Source organism: Dendrobates tinctorius, unplaced genomic scaffold (assembly GCF_039654945.1).
Source record: "Dendrobates tinctorius isolate UK_male_01 unplaced genomic scaffold, ASM3965494v1 ptg000016l, whole genome shotgun sequence".
In the NCBI taxonomy this organism is placed as follows: Eukaryota; Metazoa; Chordata; class Amphibia; order Anura; family Dendrobatidae; genus Dendrobates; species Dendrobates tinctorius.
In genome coordinates, this window is record NW_027361684.1 from 53,730,935 (window position 1) to 53,750,202 (window position 19,268).

Consider the following 19,268-nt stretch of genomic DNA (forward strand, 5'->3'; position numbering starts at 1 on the left):
CCTCTAACCTTGTGCCCCAAAACAGCAGCCATGGGTTCTTCTAAGCAGCTGCCTAGGACTTTGAAAATGAGAATGGTGGACACTCACAAAGCAGGAAAAGGCTATAAAAAGATAGCTTAGTGTTTTCATGTTGTCTTTTTTTGGTTGGAAATGTAATTAGGAAATGACAATTAAGGGGGACAGTGAAGGTAAAGATGAGGTCTGGAAGTTCAAGCTAAATTTCGGTGAGAGCTGCTTGAAGGATTGCTAGAGAGGCAACTCAGAACCCCTGCTTGACTGCAAAAGACCTTCAGAAAGATTTAGCAGATTCTGCAGTTGTGGTACATTGTTCTGCCTTCATTGAAAAGTTATCAGAAGAAAACCTCTCCTGCATCCTCACCTTTAAAATTTAGCTTCAGAAGTATGCAAAAGAACATCTAAACAAGCCTGATGCATTTTGGAAACAAGTCTTGTGGACTGATGAGATTAAAATAGAACTATTTGGCCACAATGATTAAAGGTATATGTGGAGAAAAAAAAAGTACAGAATTTCAGGAAATTAACATCTTGCCAACCATTAAGCATGGGGGTGGATCAGTTATGCCTTGGGGTTGTATTGCAGCCAAAGGAACCTCTAACGGGTCGTGGGAAGAATGGATTCAATGAAATTTCAAAAATATTCAGGATTGAGAGTCCTCAGTAGTTGATACCTTTTAATGGCTAACTGAAAAGATGGTAATACATTGCAAGCTTTCGAGACTACTCAGGTCTCTTCATCAGGCTAGACTAATACAAAATCTGAAGTCACATATTTCATATTCAGATTTTGTATTAGTCTAGCCTGATGAAGAGACCTGAGTAGTCTCGAAAGCTTGCAATGTATTACCATCTTTTCAGTTAGCCATTAAAAGGTATCAACTACTGAGGACTCTCAATCCTGAATATTTTTCTATCCACTGGCTAACACGGTACAAAGATATACATCTTTCCTGTATGAAATTTCAACAGATTCTTGGCGCAAACATAGCACCATCTGTAAAATAGACTACGTCAAGAGGCGCAAGCTGAAGGTTTCCCGATGGCCCTCTAAGTCCCCTAATCTGAACATCATTGAAAGTCTGTAGCTAGACCTCAAAATAGCAGTGCATATAAGCCGACCCAGGAATCTCACAGAACTGGAAGAATTTCCCAAGGAAGAATGGATGACCATCCCTCAAAACAAATTTGAAAGACTCTTAGGCTACTTTCACACATCAGGTTTTCGGCGTCAGGCGCGATCCGGCGTCGTGCCGGAATGCCGGATCCGGCAAATGTTTTGTAAAACCTGAAGTGCCGGATCCGGTTTTCTGCCGGATCCGTCTTGTTCTTGACAGACAAAACCGGATCCGTCTCATCCGGTTCATCCGTTTTTCTATCCGTTTTTATATCCGTTTTTCGACGGATTACGCCGGATCCGGTTTTTAAAATTTACCCTTGTGGCCTTCCGAACGGGATTGGCTACTGGAAAACTAGATATAGCATGTTCCTACAGCCCTTCTTTGACAGGTTGTAGAGAAGAAAGTGCAGGTTGGAGAGAAGAGCAAGTTACTGGCGAAGATGGATGTTGTCATTGGAAATATTACCACTAGAAGTTCTGTGACGGTTTCAGTAATGAGGGACAATTTTGCACTATACTTTGTCACCTCAAGGCAGAGTACACTGGCAGGATAACAGAGTGTGAAAGATTTGTGCCCTAACCAAACTTGTGTACCTTCTGGACCAACAGTATATACCTTTGCCAACCAAAGTTGGCTATCTTGTCATGGTCTTACTATTTTTACCTTTAGGCCACAGGTGTGTACCTGGTTGTGTTTTATGCAAAGTATTTCACCTTTTAACAAAAGTTGTGTACATTGGTAGGAAATCACCAACAATAAACACAACTTTTTAGGTGAAATACTTTGCTTCAAACACAACCAGGAACACAACTGTGGCAAAAAGCTAAAATTTACCCACAGTTATATACCTGGTTTTGAATACCTTTTTACCTTTGAAATACCCTGTATTTAACCTTTTTTTAAAACATAGTTCGCCGCAGAAAGAAATGACAGACAACCATTGTGAAACGATAATTTAACTTTTATTTAAATTTTTTTTTTTTTTTTGTAAAATGTTTTTAAAGTGCAAAAAACTTTTTTAATAAAGGTTTTAAACCCAATGGGCATTTTTATTACAAAAAACACACATTACAAATCTGTGTACTGTGGGGTGGAAATACTGCTGGAGGGGCTGCGGGACACTTCGACACTGGGTGTGTGGAGAGAGGACTGGGATCGTGGTGGGGAAGGAACAATTAGAGGTGATGGTGTGGAAAAAGCTACAGAATGGGTGGACATGTGGGAGGCAGAAGAGGTGGTGGGCGGTGGAGTGGAGGGTTGGGCAGGGACTGTAGGAGCAGATGATGTTGATGGAAAGTTGTACGGGGAAGGAGTTTGGTACGGGGAAGGAGTTTGGTACGGGGAAGGAGTTTGGTACGGGGCAGGTTGCTGGAAGTGGGGAGATGTCTGGTACTGGGGAGGTTGCTGGTACTGGTGAGGTTGCTGGTATGTAATAGGAGGGGGAGGATGGAAAGTGGCTGGAGGGGGTGCAGATGTAATAGGAGGGGGAGGATGGAAAGTGGCTGGAGGGGGTGCAGGTGGAGGAACTACAGTGGTGGGAGGTGGAGGCTGGGAGGTAACCTGCTGTAGAGCACCGTGGCACGAATGCATTACATGCATCTGCTGGGTAGGAGATAGCGTTTCCATGCGCTCCACAACAGACCTGAAAAAGGTGTGGTTTGGCGAAGATCTTGCTTCTGAATGCATGGTTTGCAGAAGTGTCTTCACCTCCAGAATGCTGGAGTTGATCTGCTGAAAGCCTGCGGAGATTTGCTCTGACAAGACTTTGAGACAGTTCTGGAAAGATGCATTCAGATGCAAGAACTCTTGCGCATAAGTCTTTTCCTGACCCCTCTGCCGCTGCCGCCCAGTACCCGCAGGTGTACTAGAGGTGGCAGGGGCAGAAGGGTGGGGTAAAGGGAAAGCGATCTCACCAGCAGCTTCGTGTAATGTAGGCGGCCACTATGCTCCTGTGCTGGTGGATGGGACAGATGGGTCAAATGTGTGGGAAGGTGCAGATGTACCGGGGCGGTCGAAGTGTCCCTCGGTGCCGGTCTCCTCAGGGATCGCCTCAGAAGGGTCCAATCGTGCAGGCTCCCGAGTGCTGCTCACCGTGCTGTGTAATAAAGAGAAAAAAAAACAATTAAAATACTGACATGGTATGGCCCTGGCTGAAAAAAAAAAGTTACATCTAACATTTTTTTCACATGTGGTGTGTAATATTTACCTTCTGGTGAGCATTGTTTCCCGGAGGAACGACAGGGCTTGTGCGTACTTGTACTTGCTCCTGCGTCCTCCAGAGCCACTCGGGGCCCGCATCTCTTTATTGAACTCCTTCTTGAAACGATCCCTCACAGACCGCCACCGATTCACAATTCTGTTCCCTGAAATGAGAAAGGAGTGGTTAGTATACAACATCAGTGTTTCACAAACTCCAGTCCTCATGGTCCCCAGGGGTCATGTTTTCAGGATTTCCATAGTAAATAGAAATCCTGAACACATGATCCGTGGGGACCACGAGGACTGGAGTTCGGGAAACACTGGTTTACATCAAGCAACTGGTACTGTATATACTTACGCTCTTTAATCTGGGCCCGAGCTTCGAGGTCCTCCCAGCGGCCCACAAGGAGAGAACAGATTTCCTCCCAGAGTCGTCGGGTAACTATCAGGTCAGCGTGGCGGCGGTCAGCCATATTCCAGAGCGGCTCCCTTTCTCTGACGAGATCGATGAGGCGGTCCACATCAATCCCTCCATCCTCACCGTCAGAGTCGGGAGCACGCTGTGAAGGCTGTTAAAGAAAAAGACAAAAATAACATAATTAGCCTCCACAAAAGAAATGAAATAAAAAGTGCAAAAAAACAAAGCAAAAATATTTATACTTACACGCTGGTGACCGCCGCGTTGCTGTCGCCGACGACCCTGGGAGGCACTGCGAGGACCTCTTGGCCGAGCACCAGATTGGGAATACTAGAGAAGAAAACAAAAAATGTTATGTCTTTGGATGTAGGCATTTGTTTGCTGTGTGTGGTCTGCAGAACATTGTTTTCTATGTGTAGTGTGATGTTGTGTTTCTGCGTTTGATGCAAAAAACTTACCAATTGTGAGCCCACTCCAGGTGTCTGTCCACCCCTTCCTTCTTCTTCTGGGAGCTCCTCTTCATCTTTTGATTCCTGTTTTGAAATAAAAGTCAATGAATAGACATATATTACAGAGATGATGGATTTTGGAAATAAAAACTTACCGTCAAACGCTGACGATGCGAGGGAGGGCTCCCAGAAGAAGATGTGCTGTCCTGTTGATGGCCAGACTCCATGGCTGTGGGTATTGCTGCTGCTGCTGTTGCTGCTGCCAGTGATGCCATTTCTGCTGCTGCTGCTGCATCTCTTTGGCGGCTGTTGAATAAAGAGAAACAAAGGGCCAATGAATATCTTGATATTCCATGGCCCTAGTTTGGAGGAATGGGGGATTTGATAATTACCGTCTCTCATCTGCTTCTGGACTCCCCTCCTCAGCATGTTCCATTTGCTGCTCCATTTGGGGTGGTGGTGGTGCTGATGGTGCTGCAGATGTCTGCTGCCTTCTCCTGGTTCTTGGCTTGGGTGGCATGTTGGGTGTGGCTGTGGGTCCCACTGTCTTGCTTTTATATATGTCTTGTGGGCAGAGCTACTGAGCATGCTCAGACCAAAAAAACCGGATCCGGCCACCGGATCCGGCTTTCGCAGGATCCGGCGCATTGCGGCGCTCATAGACTTTCATTGTGTGAAAAAGCCGGACGCGCCGGATCCGGCGTGTCCGGCTTTTTCGCCGGAGACAAAAAACGTTACAGTAGACGTTTTTTCCAGACGCCGGATCGCGACACATTGCCGGATCCGGCGAAAACCGGATGAAACGCATGGCCATCCGGCGCGATCCGGAGCAAATGCAAGTCAATGGGGGGGGAAACCGGATCCGGCATTGCATTTCGCCGGATCCGGTTTCTGTCAAAAGCGCCGGATCGCGCCTGACGGCGAAAACCTGATGTGTGAGAGAGGCCTTAGCTGGCTAAGTCAAGTATTTACAAACTGTGCTATTAGCTACTAACTATGCAGGGTGTCAAAACTTTGGCATCGGCCCATTTTCCTTTTCGTAGTTTTTAAAATGTAAAATATATTTTTTCCTAAAATAAAAAGGAACGGTCATCTTTAGCCCTTTTAGAGATCATTTCATCTTCAACTTGCTTAACTGTACACAACAACAGTAATTTTGACTGGGGGTGCCCAAACTTATACAATGGCACTGTACTTGCTGGTTATGGCTGTGTCTGATGTTTATTACTCCCTTTAACAGTACCTGGTGCTGGTCAGAGGAAGCTCCATCTAGTGCAGCAATTGTTCCACCATGTACAAGAGTGTCCAGTTGACCAGATGTTTGTAAACTGCCGCAGTCCGGTCCGCTGGGTGGGGCTTATTCACCTGCTCCCCCCCCCCCTCCCTGTCTTGCTCTACACAAGAAGAAATGCGTAGAGCAAGACAGGGAGGGGGGAGCAGGTGAATAAGCCCCGCCCATCGGACCGGACAGCAGCAGTTTACACACATCTGAACCGATGTAAAAAAGGTATTTATGCATGAAAGGTGCGGGGTCAGGGGGAAGCAAAAGTACGAAGAGAATCCTTATGTGACACACAATTGAATGATATCATTATATGATATCTCAAAAAAGGGGTGACAGATTCCCTTTAAGGGCTACTCTAGCTCTACTCACTACCATGGAAATGAGCAGGGACTGTGACATTGCATCTACAGATATCTGCTGGCATGCGAGAGTGACTGTACATGCGATTTCTCTGGCCCTGCTCACACCCCGACGCAGAAGCGAGTGGAGTTGTTTTGCAATTTCTAATTTATACAACTGAATTTACTAAAGTTGGATTCAAAATCTGCGACAGGTTACGGCTAGATGAAGGCAATTTCTCTTAGCGACGGGTGGGAATCTAAATTCCAAGACCCAACCAATAGCCATTTCTGACCTGCCAAACATTGATTAGAAGGATGTGGTGACAATAGACGTTGCTAGTATGGAAAAAGAATCGCAGTGAATGGGTCCTTGAGAAAACCGGGCAGCACGCTGATGGTATCCTTCCTGAGTTGTAAGTGTGCGCTGTCCATTTTCAAAAAGCTTGAGAAATCTCCACAATTTTGTTTTACTCTGAAACTCAGTGGCATCGCAGAGAAAACAAACTTTGAAAAGCTGGTTGTGGACTATCTGTGGCAGGTACTGGGACGCTTTTTCCCGCCTCGATTCCTTTTCGTGACCGGTGTCTCCCAATGTACACACAGACCTGTCAGTATAGAGATGGACGGGGAGAAGCCACCAGGGACCAGCCTCAGACTTGTCCCTGATAATTTCCAGAACGCCGCAGAGTAAAACATGCATGAATGCAGCTAGTGTCTAATCCGTGCTACCCGTGGTCTGAGCAGCATGAAACTGATGACCGGTTCCCTTGAAGTTTTTGGTGCATTATGTAATTTTGAATAGTTTTATATGAAATATTAAGACTAATAAAATACTTTATTTCCATTACAGAATGGACAGCAGTTTGCCGAGGAATCCATGTGTGAAGAAGACAATGAAAACGGTGTAAGTTTTCTTTGAATGTTGCAATGAATAACAAACATGTAATTTTTTTTCCGTATACACATGGTAGCCGTCACAAAATCACGTTTCTCTTCCCGGTTCCCATCGGCACCCTGTGATGAGACTTCAGGGTGCTGATCAGTTATTATGGCACTTGGGAACCTGCTGAAGGCCCTTGTCCCCATCATCTTGGTTCACCTATAAAGCTGTATGCTGAGCTTCAAAGGAGATCGAAAGTTACACCATATAATATAAGCAGGACTAAAATAATGGTGAAAAATTGAAAAAAAAAAAGTTTTTAAAAAAGTTATGTTCAACACCTTATTAGAATATTGAAAGCTGAAGCCATACGCTATAGTAGAGGTTGGGGTCAGTCAGACAGGGCGTGATGAGATTCCTTTTACCTTCTTTCTGCTCTTCACAAGAGACCTAACCGAGTTTTATATCAAAGCGATTATAGAGGTGGTTCACTAATTTCTCATCACTAATAAGTCATATATTGAATTATTTGAATTTAGCATCATTTTTCATATTTGTGTATTTGTATTATGTCCTATAAATCGTATAATGTCACATTCATTTTGGTATTGGTCATTGGTTTATATATAAAAGGGGGGGTATTACGAGATTTGCTTATTTAGATGTAGTCTGTCACACACACGACGACTGTTCAAACCTAGCACAGCATTGTGTATGGGACTTAGCCATAATTAACAAAAAAAAGTATCTTTTAATGTCCAAATTCATTACTACGTGGCCAGAAATAATTTTGTATTAAAATATGCTTTAGGCTAAGTGCACACGTAGATTTTCCTCCTGAGGATTTTTCCGCGCAGATTTGAGGAAATCCGCAGGTCAAATGACCTGCATTTTTCCTGTGGATTTCTTCCTGTTTTTGTGCAGTTTTCCCCCCCTGCGGATTTGGAGAATGGAGCAGGTGCAAAACCGCACAAAAGAAGTGACATGCTGCATTTTTTGTACCGCACAAAAACCGCGCGGAAAAAACGCAGCTTCTGCACAGCGTTTTTTGGGGTTTTTTTTGCATTGATTTACATTGTACTGTAAATCACTTTGCGGATCTGCAGCGTTTCTGCGCGGTAAAATCCGCTGCGGATCCGCATGAAAAATGCATCGTGTGCACATGGCCTTAGAGTTGCTTGGTGAACCCTTGGAGTGGCTGAGCAGCTCAGTGCATGTTCCCTAGATAGAAAACAAGAAGATGGCAAGGTACACTGAGCTGCTGAGCCACAACATGTGGGCACCAAGTAACTCTTTAGACTATTTAATAAAAAATTATTCCTGACCAATGCAGCAACAAATATGAACTATATAGGTTGTACTCACGTACTATATTTGTTTTCACTGGACAATACCTTTATAAGTTGAAGATCAGTGCGTTTCCCACCGCTGGGACCCACACCAATTGACAGAGAAATTGTATCCCCAATACAAAATGGAGCGGCAGGTTGGATCCCAACCACATCGCCATTAAGTCTATATGTAACTTGAAAAAGCCAAGCCAAGTTCTCTGAATCTCCATAGTAAATGAATGGAGCAACAGTCAAGCGTGCGTATTCTCACTACATGCTCTGCTCTGATGGTTGGTGCAGGTCTTAGGCTAGTTTCACACTAGCGCTTTTGAGCGCAGCGACGGCCTGCGCACGGCCGCCGCTAAGCCCCGCACCTCCGCCGGTAGCTCCGCCTACCGGCGCATGACGCTGCATGCGTCCTGCGTCCCCTATCTTTATCACTGGGGGCGCAGGCCGTGCGCAGTATGCGTTTGGCGGCGCATGCGTCCTTTTGACGGTGCGCCGACCTGCGCCAAACGCAACCTGCTGCAGTTTGATTGCGCTTGGCGCACCGTCAAAAAGGCGCATGCGCCGCCAAACGTATACTGCGCACGGCCTGCGCCCCCAGTGATAAAGATAGGGGACGCATGCAGCGTCATGCGCCGGTAGGCAGAGCTACCGGCGGAGGCGCGGCAGGGGGCGGGGCTTAGCGGCGGCCGTACGCAGGCCGTCGCTGCGCTCAAAAGCGCTAGTGTGAAACTAGCCTTAGCGGTTGGACCCCCATCAGGATAGGCAATAACTTCTTTTTATCTGGACAACCCCTTTAAGTTTGCATGTAGATATAGTACATAAGAGATCTGTATCGAAACTAGAAACAAAGTGTTCAACCTCCAGCGATGGGACCAGGCTTCTGTACTGTGAGAGCGGTGGTACACTATGGTGGAGTGTATTTAGCAGAAACAGTTCATGGCTGGAAGAAATGTTTTTATTAACCCCAACTCTTTTACAATGCTACGAGTACAAATGCTGATCGTGTCTGATCGCCATGCTTTTGGTTGAGTTTGATAGATTGGTTTAAATGTTCCATGCTGTGCTAGAAAATATAGTCTGGCAGAGCCTCGGTCTCTACCTACTGCACGTCTGGAATTTTGGTTGAATTGAGATTGAACTGAGCCCCAAGATGTCATGCCACCATTTTACCGGATTCACGTCTTTGGATGCACTTATTGCTATCATTGTAAAGTAAGACCGCGTCCCACATAAAATCCTGTAGGTAGCAATGATCTATCATCTACTGCACTTGTAAACGTCCATTTACACTGTAAGGTTGTGAAGCGTTCTTCCTAGGAGCCCTCCACGTCAGAGTAAGCGCGCAGTGTAGACGGGCTACCGATACCTCAATGAGCGAGCAAAACTCTGATTCCTTAAGTTAAATGTCTTTTGTTTTTGTTTTTTGTGAAAGGTCATTGTTCTCGGCTGCACATCGCTCTGTGTAAATAAGGTTTGTGCTGCTGAGAACAATGGCTGCCTACAGCACTGAACGAGCTTTTACACGTCACTCAGTGCTCATCTGAATTGTGGTATATCTGTGTAAACCAGCGACAACCAGGAAAATATGATGCCGGTTGGTGAACGTCTTAATGCTGCTTCCTCTTTGGAAGATAATCCCTTTAGCATAACCATGTCTCTGATATAATACCTTCATTACTGAAGTGCATAAACTTACCGTATTAGCAGTCTAGTAGCGCCTCCCTTCAGTACCGTGCGGTACTACATCTACCTTGCGGCTCTTCACCTGTACAACAGTCAGCTACTGTAGATCAGATCAAGGTGTGATTTCTGTGGCGTTTTGTACAAATCACTGTAGCTTGTAACTTTTATATGTAAAACTTTTGTTTTAGCTGTTAGTTATCTGCTTATTTTCCTTGGATCTTCACTTGTTTTTTTACATTTTAGATGGAGTGAACCAATTCCTAGTTTTCCATAGTTATCGTGTCATGTCACAATGTTTTCAGCTCATGTTGGCCGGCCCAAACAGGATAAGGGGAATATGTATGACTAGTGTTTAAATCAGGTTGTTTTGTGAAATGTGTTCATGAAAAAACATTTGTCACTTTTTTTCCAACTTTTTATGTCACAATCTGTGATTTTTAACAAAAAGTACATTTTCACATGCCTTCAGACCTGACCACATCTTTTAAGAAGCCTTATTGAGATTTAGGGCCCCGTCACACATAGCGACGCACCAGCGATCCCGACAACGATATTACCTTGTCAGGATCGCTGGTGTGTCGCTACATGATTGCTGGTGAGCTGTCAAACAGGCAGCTTCACCAGCTATTAGCACCAGCGACACATGGGTAATAAGCGACGCACGTCGCTTAGTTACCCACTGTGTACCTTAGTTACCAGCGCGCTGGTGCAGGGAGCTGGTAACCAAGGTGCACATCCGGGATCTAAGTGGCGTGCGGCACTTAGAAACCCGATGTGTACCTTGGTTACCAGCTCCCTGCACCAGTTCGCTGGCAACTAAGGTACACAGAGGGTTTCTAAGCGCTGCGCTAAGAGCATGTCACACGCAGTGATGCGTGCTGGCCAGCGGGAGACCAGCGATCAAAAAAATGTCCTGGACATTCCAGGACGATCAGCGATACCCGACAGGGGGGCCGGTCGCTGAGAAGTGTCACACACAGCGATCTCGCTGGTGAGACCGCTGTTACGCCACAAAACTTGTGACTCAGCAGCGATCTCCAGCAAAGGTGGATTTACACTATGCATTGACCGGGGAACACTTGTTATTTAGATGAAATTATAGTTTTGGTTTGCCTAAAAGTTAATTGTTCTTATCAGCACATGAACAGGTGTAAACAGGACCTGAGCTGCTGAGAACAAGGGCAGCCTGGGCACAAATTAATTATTACTGATCGTTCTGCACACACATCTGAAGCGCGGTCCACCTGTGTAAGCGAGCTATTAAACGACCGCTGACAGGCAAACGTGCTGGCTGGCGGTCATTTAATGGCGAGAGTCAGCAGATTTCAGTGCACCTTAAGTCCTTCTTTTGTACAGTGTAATTGTCGACTTGGGTCTACATTTTCCCCATGAATACAGTCACCCCCTACTAGATACTCTTCAGGGGTCGGCTCTGTAACTCCTCACGTATCAGTAGAGTCATTGCTCACCTGTATTACTTATACTTTCATTAAGCATGTTTTGTATGTTTTCTGCTTCTATCGTTATTGAACTACAGGCTGATGCAGTCCCCCTCAGTTGGTACTTATATATTTTTAATGTTTGTGTGACTTTTTACCATTTGTTATGTAAGGTAAAGCAGACTCTGTTGCTTTTAATATGATCTGATTTCATTGTAATCCTGTGATGATAATGAGACTGCTGAAAATTCTGTTGGACAGAACAGAAAGTTTGAGTCTTTAGTCCTGGGGTGTCAAATTGAATATTGCAAGATTTATTTATTTATTTTAAGGCAACCTGGCAGTTCTGATAACCCTGCTAGCCAGTAGATATAGAGTTTATCCACAAGTTATTAGTATTAGGAACATGCCCAGCCGTTACACTGAAATTGCTGCACTTGGGAGAAAATTAATTTTATTCCTCCTAGGAGCCACCAATTTTCAGTGATGCGGCGTGGCTTTAGTCACTGATCACTATGCTGTGAGCGGTGACTGTAAGCACGCCCTGATACTATGACTGACAGCTGACTTTGCACAGCTGCAGTGCTGAGCTGGCTGTCAGTCCGTGCCGGGGCGTGCTTACAGCTGCCGCTCTGCTTGTTGTGAGTGGTGACTGGAATTGCTCCTGTCATGACTGAAAGCCGGAGGAATAAAGTTCACTTTCTCCAGGTTCAGCGCTTTCAGTAAATCGGCCAGGCATCGTAACTCTATTAATCTGCTGACTGACCCCATATCTGCAGAATAAGAGCGTTATCTGACCTGACCGGTTCCCTTTAGACCATAGTCCATAACTATGTGTCCAGAGTAAGCCATATTCTCTCAGCATTTTTATTTGCTAATTCCAGAACATTTTTGTGCCATTTTGGCTAATAGTAATATGGATCTGTAGCTGCAAAATGTTTTTGCTGACATCTGTCTGTGCCATAGATGTATAGTATATGTGGGCCCACTGATGAGACTGGCATTTATCTAGTCTTATTTTGTACCCTAGCATATTGCATTTCATTTCTTTTTTATTTGAATTTGACAGATTGTGAATTTTCTTACTTTGAGAGATTGTGTTATTACTCCAAGGAAGATCTCGGCATGTTATCTGGAATGAATTTTCCTTCTCTCTGTGTGTCGTCACCTGTAATGTTCCCCCGGACATCCGTTCCTCGTTCAGTTTCTAGCATCTGGCATCAGGCCACTCTCTTCTGTAATCCTTGGAGTTCTGAACATTCAAAGCTCGGGAAGGCGTCTCCTAGACATGTCTAACCTCATGCCTTGAAACTGCAGGATTCTTGCAAGTGCCAATTGCTGCCTGATTTATTACCAGCATCTTCGTTTAGTGCTGCCACGTTCCGGAAACTTGTTTTGTAGTGAATTGTTTGCAGTTGTACACAAAAAAAAAAGTCTTGTTGATTTTGAAGGCAATGTCACCTTCACCAAGTAATCATTCATAAAAAATCAAAATAACTTGTGTCATCAATGGAATGCACAACTAACTGAAAGTATTCTCTAGTATCAGTAAGACATTTAGGTATCAATTCCTTAAAGTAACAGAACAAACTCTACTTGTCTGTTAAATCCCACGATGCACCAGTGCTGCCATGGAAGTGTTCCCCCTCTGTTTACTTTCTGCGTCGACTGCATCCCGTCTACTAATGCCACTGCTGCAGCCAATCATTGACCTGGCACGAAAATAATGAAGTTATTTATTGGAAACCCCTTTTAGTTCTCTTCATAGTAACATCATGGCGTCCTTTCAGATCAGAACCAAAATGCATGTGATAGATCTTTTTCCAATAGATTAGCTATAATAGGATCTACAGTGGCTTGTGAAAGTATTCACCCCCTTGGCAGTTTTTGTGTTTTGGTACCTCACAACCTGGAATTTATTCATTTTATTTTTTTTTTAGTGTTTGCATCATTTTATGTACTGTGAACATTTTGTTTTCTTGTTATTGTGAAGCAAACAACAAATTGGACAAAATTGAAAACTTCTGTGTGCATAAATATCCCCCCCCCCGAACTCAGTGCTTTGTAAAGCCTCCTTTTTACAGCTGTATGTCGCTTTGGATGAGTCATGCAGGAATTGCCTGTTTGATCACCCATCCCTGCATGTGTTGCGGCTGTCAAACAGCCTCGAACCCTGCAACCCTGAGCACACTCGCTCATCACTAATGGTTCCCTCTGGTGAACAGCAATCTTCAAGTCTGACCACAGATTCTCAATTGGATTAAAGTCTATGCTTTGACTAGGCCACGCCAAAACATTTACGCGTTTTCCCATAAACCACTCGAGTGTTGCTTTAGCAGTATGCTTTGGGTCATTGTTTTATTGGAAGGTGAACCTCCGTTCCAGTCTCAGATCACTGTCAGACTGAAACAGGTTTTTCTCAAGAATATGTTTGGGTTTTTTTCCCGCACCATCCATCTTCCCTCGACTCTGGTGGTTTCGCTCAGTCTGTCAGATGGTATAGATATGTGATCTATCCTATAATCCACCCTTCAATATGTATGGTACACAATGTGTGCTGAAAGTATACCATTTCATTAGTGGTGCTTACCCACGTTACGGTTAGTGTCCCCCAGGGTCTGGTGCAATCCCGACGCGCGTTTCGCGGTAGCATTTTCACAGCAAATACTGTTTTAAATGTGACGCTGATATATATTATATGTATGTATTGTTCACATCTTCTATTGCGCACTGCTTTCGGAAATGGATCATTGAGGCCACAGACACGAGACCCAGCCCTAGACTGTAGGACGCATGCACAAGACAGCAGCTATTTTCATGGAGTCAAAGACTAGAAGTTCGAAAGTCGCCATCTTAGCGGTGAATATGTGAGTCAAATGCAGCATAAGAGGTTACCCCAAACATAGAGGAGCCAAAGTGAAGCTAGAACAGTATCTAAATTAGATTAGGTGTCAAACATATGTAAAGTGAAATATGAACAGTATATTCTATATTAAAGGAAATAAACATGTAAAGGTGCAGATATGAATATAATAAAAGCAAGAGAAATAAATGGTGCATTAGATTTTTTCAAAAGGAAACCAAAAAATATATATGAGTGAATATAGAGAGCAAGAATAAAGGGAACAGAGAGGGAGCAGAGTCCTAATCCCTGTTAATGTGCACTCATAATATAAGGTAATAATATCATTCATCCTAAGAGAAGACTATCATTACCATATAATTCCACTTGACATATGCGGTATCCCTCATTCTTTAAGGCCACTCATTTTGGTTATGTTGAGATTAGTAGATGTTTATCCATCTTCTACTCCCTCATTCAGGTGCTACTTTCAGCAGAAAGAGGTGTTCAATACTGCTTCACTCCAGAGTTTCGGAAATATGGCCTCATTAACCCATTATGAAAAGATGCCTCACCCTAGGTCTGGTAGTAAAAACAGACCGTAAGTAACACATCAAACATACAAATAAAAGTAATAGAGAAGTCTATTCATAGGACAAAAAGTGTAATGTAAAGCCGAAAAAAATCATTATAAAAATGGGGCAAAGCTCTGTTTTTCATTCAAACCGATTGGGGACATCCATACACTGTTTGTGAAAGAATGCACTCCAGATTTCCACCTCTGATACCACAGTGTATCTGGTCAATACCGAACACCTGTAGGCCCCTCGAATCACAGTTATGAAAAGTGCAAAAGTGCCTGGGGAGGGTTTTTTAGTGTCAAGGGATTTTCGACCTTTTGGGCATTTGTTGTATCCCTGACATGCTCTCGTACCCGTGTGCGCCATTGATGGGATGTCAACCCCACATATACCTTGGAACAGGGACATGTGGCATGGTAGATGACATACATGCTGTTACAAGTGATATGATGACGGAAGTTTAAAGTTTTTATTCCCTTCTGCTGATTGGAAATCTGTTCCTCTTATTAGATTTTAGTTTTTACAGTCACCACATGAATAACATCCCCAGATGGGACCTCTGTTACCCGGATTCAAGGGGTTTGTTGTCTTAGCCACATAGTCGCTATATACCAGTAAATCCTTAACGTTTTCTCCGTCTTGCCGATAACGGAGGAACCACTGGGATGTTCTGGGCCAAGGTAGTGTCAGTTAATAAAACCGGCCCGTGTTGTCGAATTATTTCCTGCATTCGTCTCCAATAACAATTATAAGTGGAAATGAGTCTGACCTGTTGGTCTGAAGAATTATCCCTCCCTGATTTGAATAAGGGGTCATGTCTCTGGATCTTTCTGACTCTTTGGTATCCATTTTTTATACTGCAATTACTGTAGCCGCAGGCTCTAAATCAATTCTTCAGATCATTTGATCAACACATGCTGGTGGGTACATCGTAGCAGCCTTGCTTGGGGACTGCCCTTGTATGGGCTGGAGTAATACAGGGGCGCGATAGGGAATATCAGGAGTTCCCCTGCCTTATAATTACTCTTCATGCTCCTGCGTACCTGTGACCTGCAGAGGACAAGTCCAACTGAAAATAGCGAGATGAAACCATTTTTTACCAAGCACTGGTAACTTTAGCACAAGCACTTTATCACTTTGTGGTGTTTATTACTTGATTTATTCAGTTTTAGTTATTACATTAAAAGTTCTGTTTTAGTCAATGGTATCTCTCCTTGCTAATTATTCCATTTTTCCTGAGTATTGATTAGTGGGTTACACTGACCTTACTATTGCTGGCTGTGAGATGTTCATGAAACAACCCATATTAAAGCATTTGTCTCGGGGCTAACATTGGTAGCATATCACATAATGCTCAGCAGTGGTGTTGCCCCATGTATCTTTGTGCTGAGGTGTTTGTAGTGGCAGCGACGGGTGGTCACAGGTTATTTATTCTCCTTCTGGGTGGTAGTAGTCACCCTTCGTGACACATCACTGCTTCTCTGGACTCCTTTTCGCCATCACTTGTTTCCATTTCTGTGGGATATGTTTGATCTAGGTTGTAAATATTGTTTTTTGAGGACATATTTATTGCAGACAGAATGTATATACAAGTTTAGCAAAATTGTTGAGAAAATGAGCACAAACATGTCAGTCATATGCAGCCTAAAATAGCTCACTGTGTCCATCCCCGGGCATTCATCCTCCTCTTCTAATGTCTCTGTTCGGGAAAGCTTTAAATGGTGGCCATTGCCATACCCTGGCCATTAGTATGTCACCTTACCCGATGATACTACTTTATTGTAATCTGGTTGGGCAAATTCTTGTCTTTAGAAAATAAAACAAAACAATGTTAACCTTCCAAAAGACTGTTACACAGGGATACTGTTGAAAAGCTTTTGCAACCCTGTGTCTGGAAAGCCTAATTCAGGCTCCTTGAGTATGCACTGTGATGTCCAGACTGGCCACAGATCTCATGACCTGAAGGGTACGTGCACACATTGCGGATTCTGCTGCAGATTTTTCCGCGCAGATTTGTCAAAATCCGCAGGTCCATTGACCTGCGGATTAGCCAGCGGTTTTCCCCTGCGGTTTGACACCTGTCATGGAGCAGGTGCCAAACCGCTATCCGCACAAAGAATTGACATGCTTTAAAACCGCAGCAAATCCGCGCGGAAAATTCCGCACCGTGGGCACTGCGTTTTTCATTTTGCCTTGACTTAAACTCTACTGTACACCACAGCAGAAACTGCTGCGGATCCGCAGGGCCAAATCTGCTGCGGATCCACGACAGAATCTGCAATGTGTGCACACATCCTTACTCTTACCCACAGGAGATGATCAGTGGCGATGAATGGTCATATACAGTGGGGCAAAAAAGTATTTAGTCAGTCAGCAATAGTGCAAGTTCCACCACTTAAAAAGATGAGGCGTCTGTAATTTACATCATAGGTAGACCTCAACTATGGGAGACAAACTGAGAAAAAAAAATCCAGAAAATCAAATTGTCTTTTTTTTTTTCATTTTATTTGCATACTATGGTGGAAAATAAGTATTTGGTCAGAAACAAAATTTCATCTCAATACTTTGTGATATATCCTTTGTTGGCAATGACCGAGGTCAAACGTTTTTTGTAAGTCTTCACAAGGTTGCCACACACTGTTGTTGGTATGTTGGCCCATTCCTCCATGCAGATCTCCTCTAGAGCAGTGATGTTTTTGGCTTTTCGCTTGGCAACACAGACTTTCAACTTCCTCCAAAGGTTTTCTATAGGGTTGAGATCTGGAGACTGGCTAGGCCACTCCAGGACCTTGAAATGCTTCTTACGAAGCCACTCCTTCGTTGCCCTGGCGGTGTGCTTTGGATCATTGTCATGTTGAAAGACCCAGCCACGTTTCATCTTCAATGCCCTTGCTGATGGAAGGAGGTTTGCACTCAAAATCTCACGATACATGGCCCCATTCATTCTTTCATGTACCCAGATCAGTCGTCCTGGCCCCTTTGCAGAGAAACAGCCCCAAAGCATGATGTTTCCACCACCATGCTTTACAGTAGGTATGGTGTTCGATGGATGCAACTCGGTATTCTTTTTCCTCCAAACACGACAAGTTGTGTTTCTACCAAACAGTTCCAGTTTGGTTTCATCAGACCATAGGACATTCTCCCAAAACTCCTCTGGATCATCCAAATCCTCTCTAGCAAACTTCAGATGGGCCCGGACATGTACAGGCTTAAGCAGTGGGACACGTCTGGCACTGCAGGATCTGAGTCCATGGTGGCGTAGTGTGTTACTTATGGTAGGCCTTGTTACATTGGTCCCAGCTCTCTGCAGTTCATTCACTAGGTCCCCCCGCGTGGTTCTGGGATTTTTGCTCACCGTTCTTGTGATCATTCTGACCCCACGGGGTGGGATTTTGCGTGGAGCACCAGATCGAGGGAGATTATCAGTGGTCTTGTATGTCTTCCATTTTCCCTTCACCCATGACAGCACCACCTGAGAGAGGGATCCGCCCCGCCAGGACAGGAACCTACTGAGACATAAGGGGCGGCACCTCTCCCCCGCTTCAGTTGGGTTCCTGTCCTGGAAGGAATCCCACTGTGGCGGTACCTGTCATGGGCGAAGAAAAAGATAAGACCCAGGCCCGTCCCGGCGCGGGAAGAACAGGTAGCTTACCTGTAGCGCCGGCCGTCGGGTCCTGGAAGCGCAGTCCCCGGGGTCCCTGGGGCTCCGGGTTCGTGCGGGCGTGGATGGGATTCCGGTGGCTCCGGGAAGCCCCCACCGCGCCGCCCTCCCCTCGCGCACGCCGCATCTCGATCCCCGTGGTAGGGGAGAGACGCTGGCATCTTCCGGCCGCTGACGTCAGCGGCGCTTGGAATGCTGGGTGCGCCGGCTGACGTCAGCAGAAGGCGACGGTGTAATGGCGCTGGGTGCGACGCCGGCCGGCTTCTGAAGCGCTGAGCCGGCGGTCGCAGGGGGGAGGGGAGGAAGACGCTCACCAGGCGGAGGCATGCAATTTAAAAGGAGGAAGACAGCTGTAGATCGGCGGTGCAAAATGGAGTCCGAGCAGGAACGTTCAGCGTCCCTGCCTCCCTCACAGCCCTCTGGCAGGAAGCATGGAAGCCATTCAAGCAGCAGTCGCCCCAGCCGCAGGTCGGGGCACTCCTCAAGGTCCAAAGAGCGCGGGTCAGGTGCTCCGATGCAGCCTCCAAGTCCGGTACCCTTGATTACGGGTGGTGAGTGATCTTCGTGAATGTTAACAGTATATTAATAGGGGTTTTCTATTGTATGCTTCACCCTGTAGGAAAGGCCCAGAAAAGCGGGAAGCAAGAAGAAGAATAGGGATTGTGCTATATGTAAATCTCCCCTAGCAAGAGACTGGCAAAAAGATCTCTGTGCTTCGTGCATTCAGCGGACTATGGCGGAGGAAGCGCCTAGTTTCGCAGCCAATCTAATATCTGCCCTCAGGTCAGAAATGGAAGGCTCAATTAAGTCCTTATTGAAAAAAGGGAAAAAAAGCAAGAAGGATTTCCCTAGTTCCCCCTCAGATTCCGCGTCAGTATCATCTCAGGCGGAAAAATCATCCTCCTCAGACTCCTCAGATAGTGACACAGGGGGTAAGCCATGTTTCCCTGTAGAAGATACAGATGCCCTCCTAAAGGCCATTAGAACCACAATGGGCCTACAGGAAGAAAGGGC

General features: G+C 45.0%; 1 protein-coding gene across 1 annotated transcript in view; it reads left to right on the forward strand.

Moving 5' to 3' along the window:
- RPS6KA3 (ribosomal protein S6 kinase A3) overlaps positions 1–19,268 on the forward strand; it is a 157,225-nt gene that overhangs the window by 26,304 nt on the left and 111,653 nt on the right. The window contains 1 exon segment of the mRNA XM_073565856.1: positions 6,679–6,732. Within this exon segment, the coding sequence (XP_073421957.1) occupies positions 6,679–6,732 (54 nt within the window).